At 38.6% G+C, this 1,511-nt stretch overlaps 1 protein-coding gene across 1 annotated transcript in view; it reads left to right on the plus strand.

The window, feature by feature from the left end:
* SMC4 (structural maintenance of chromosomes 4) overlaps positions 1-1,511 on the plus strand; it is a 33,654-nt gene that overhangs the window by 28,901 nt on the left and 3,242 nt on the right. The window contains exons 18-19 of the mRNA XM_012807814.2: positions 82-271; positions 1,135-1,165. Coding sequence (XP_012663268.1) covers positions 82-271; positions 1,135-1,165 — 221 coding nt within the window. The remainder of the gene's footprint in view (positions 1-81; positions 272-1,134; positions 1,166-1,511) is intronic.

Raw genomic sequence — 1,511 nt, forward strand, 5'->3', positions numbered from 1 at the left:
AACTTAAGAAATTAACATCTTAACAAGTGATACTCATTACCATACAGACACAGATTAAGCTCTTTTATCTTTTAATTTCAGAATATGATGATGTGGCTGAGAAAGCTGGTAAAGTAGAAGCTGAGGTTAAACGCTTACATAACATAATTATAGAAATCAATAACCATAAACTCAAGGCCCAACAAGATAAACTTGATAAAATAAATAAGCAATTAGATGAATGTGCTTCTGCTATCACTAAAGCTCAAGTAGCAATCAAGACTGCTGACAGGTAGAGTATATGCAGACTATCCTATCCTGCCTTTCCCTTCCCTACCTCCCTAAGGGGAAATGGGTTAATAGTTAAGTTGAATGCTCTATTAATGTCTCTCTTACCATTACTTATTAAACCTACCTGACACACATTACCTAATACCATTTGGCCAATTTTTAAAAAACAACTGGTCAGTAGGTATCCATTGGGAACATACAGTTATACTTTATAACTCCTCGGTTGTGAGGGCATAGAGATCAAAAGTTTTGTTTCTCTCTGGTTTAGGGTAGTAGTTGGTGATTAAACGGATCTAGGCCTTACAAGTAAAAGAGGAAGAAGGAACTCTTAGCAGAATTGCCTTCTGAACTTAAATTTTTAATTAGCTAGATGATTTCATTGTCTCCCCTAAAAAAAAAAAAAAATTTTTTTTTAACTGTTCATACATCTTATTTATTTGAATCAGTTTCACTCTGTGCCCTGGGTACAGTGCTGTAGCATCATAGCTCACAGCAACCTTAAACTGTTGGACTTGAGCAATCTTCTTGCCTCAGCTTCCCAAGTAGGTGGGACTAGAGGCCTGTATGCTCAGCTAGTTAGATGGAGTCTAGCTCTTGCTTAGGCAGCTGGTCTCGAACAACCCACCTGCCTTAGTCTCCTGCAGTGCTAGGATTATAGGCAGGAGCCACTGCAACTGGCCACATCTTGTTCTACAGATAATTTTTAGAGTATTGTTTCTAAAATAATTAAAGCTAGGTATGTATATAAAATACTAAAATTTAAGCAGCTATTTTTTCTTAACATTTTAACAAATTGATTATGTGATTAGTGCCTTTTGCTCTAAGATTAGGAATTTACAAACCATTTTTATTGGTTTTTAACAGAAGTATGCTTAAAAGCACATTGTCAATCAAAGTAGAAATAACTACATTGGCTGGGTACTCATAGCTCAGTGGTTAGGGCACTGGGCACAGGCACCAGGGCTGGTGGGTTTGAACTTAGCCCAGGCCTACTAAACAAAAACAAACAAAGCCGTTAAGTTGTGGGCACCTGTAGTCCCAGCTACTAGGGAGGCTGAGGCAAGAGAATTGCTTAAGCCTGAGAGTTTGAGGTTGCTGTGAGCTATGATAGTACAGTACTCTACAGAGGGCAACAAAGTGAGACTCTGTATCAATTAAAAAGGGGGTGGGGGGCACTGACCCCATATTACCAAGGGTGGCAGGTTCAAACCCAGCCCTGGCCAAACTGCAACAAAAAAAAA

Source organism: Otolemur garnettii, unplaced genomic scaffold, assembly GCF_000181295.1.
Source record: "Otolemur garnettii isolate 467f Iridium unplaced genomic scaffold, OtoGar3 scaffold00076, whole genome shotgun sequence".
In the NCBI taxonomy this organism is placed as follows: Eukaryota; Metazoa; Chordata; class Mammalia; order Primates; family Galagidae; genus Otolemur; species Otolemur garnettii.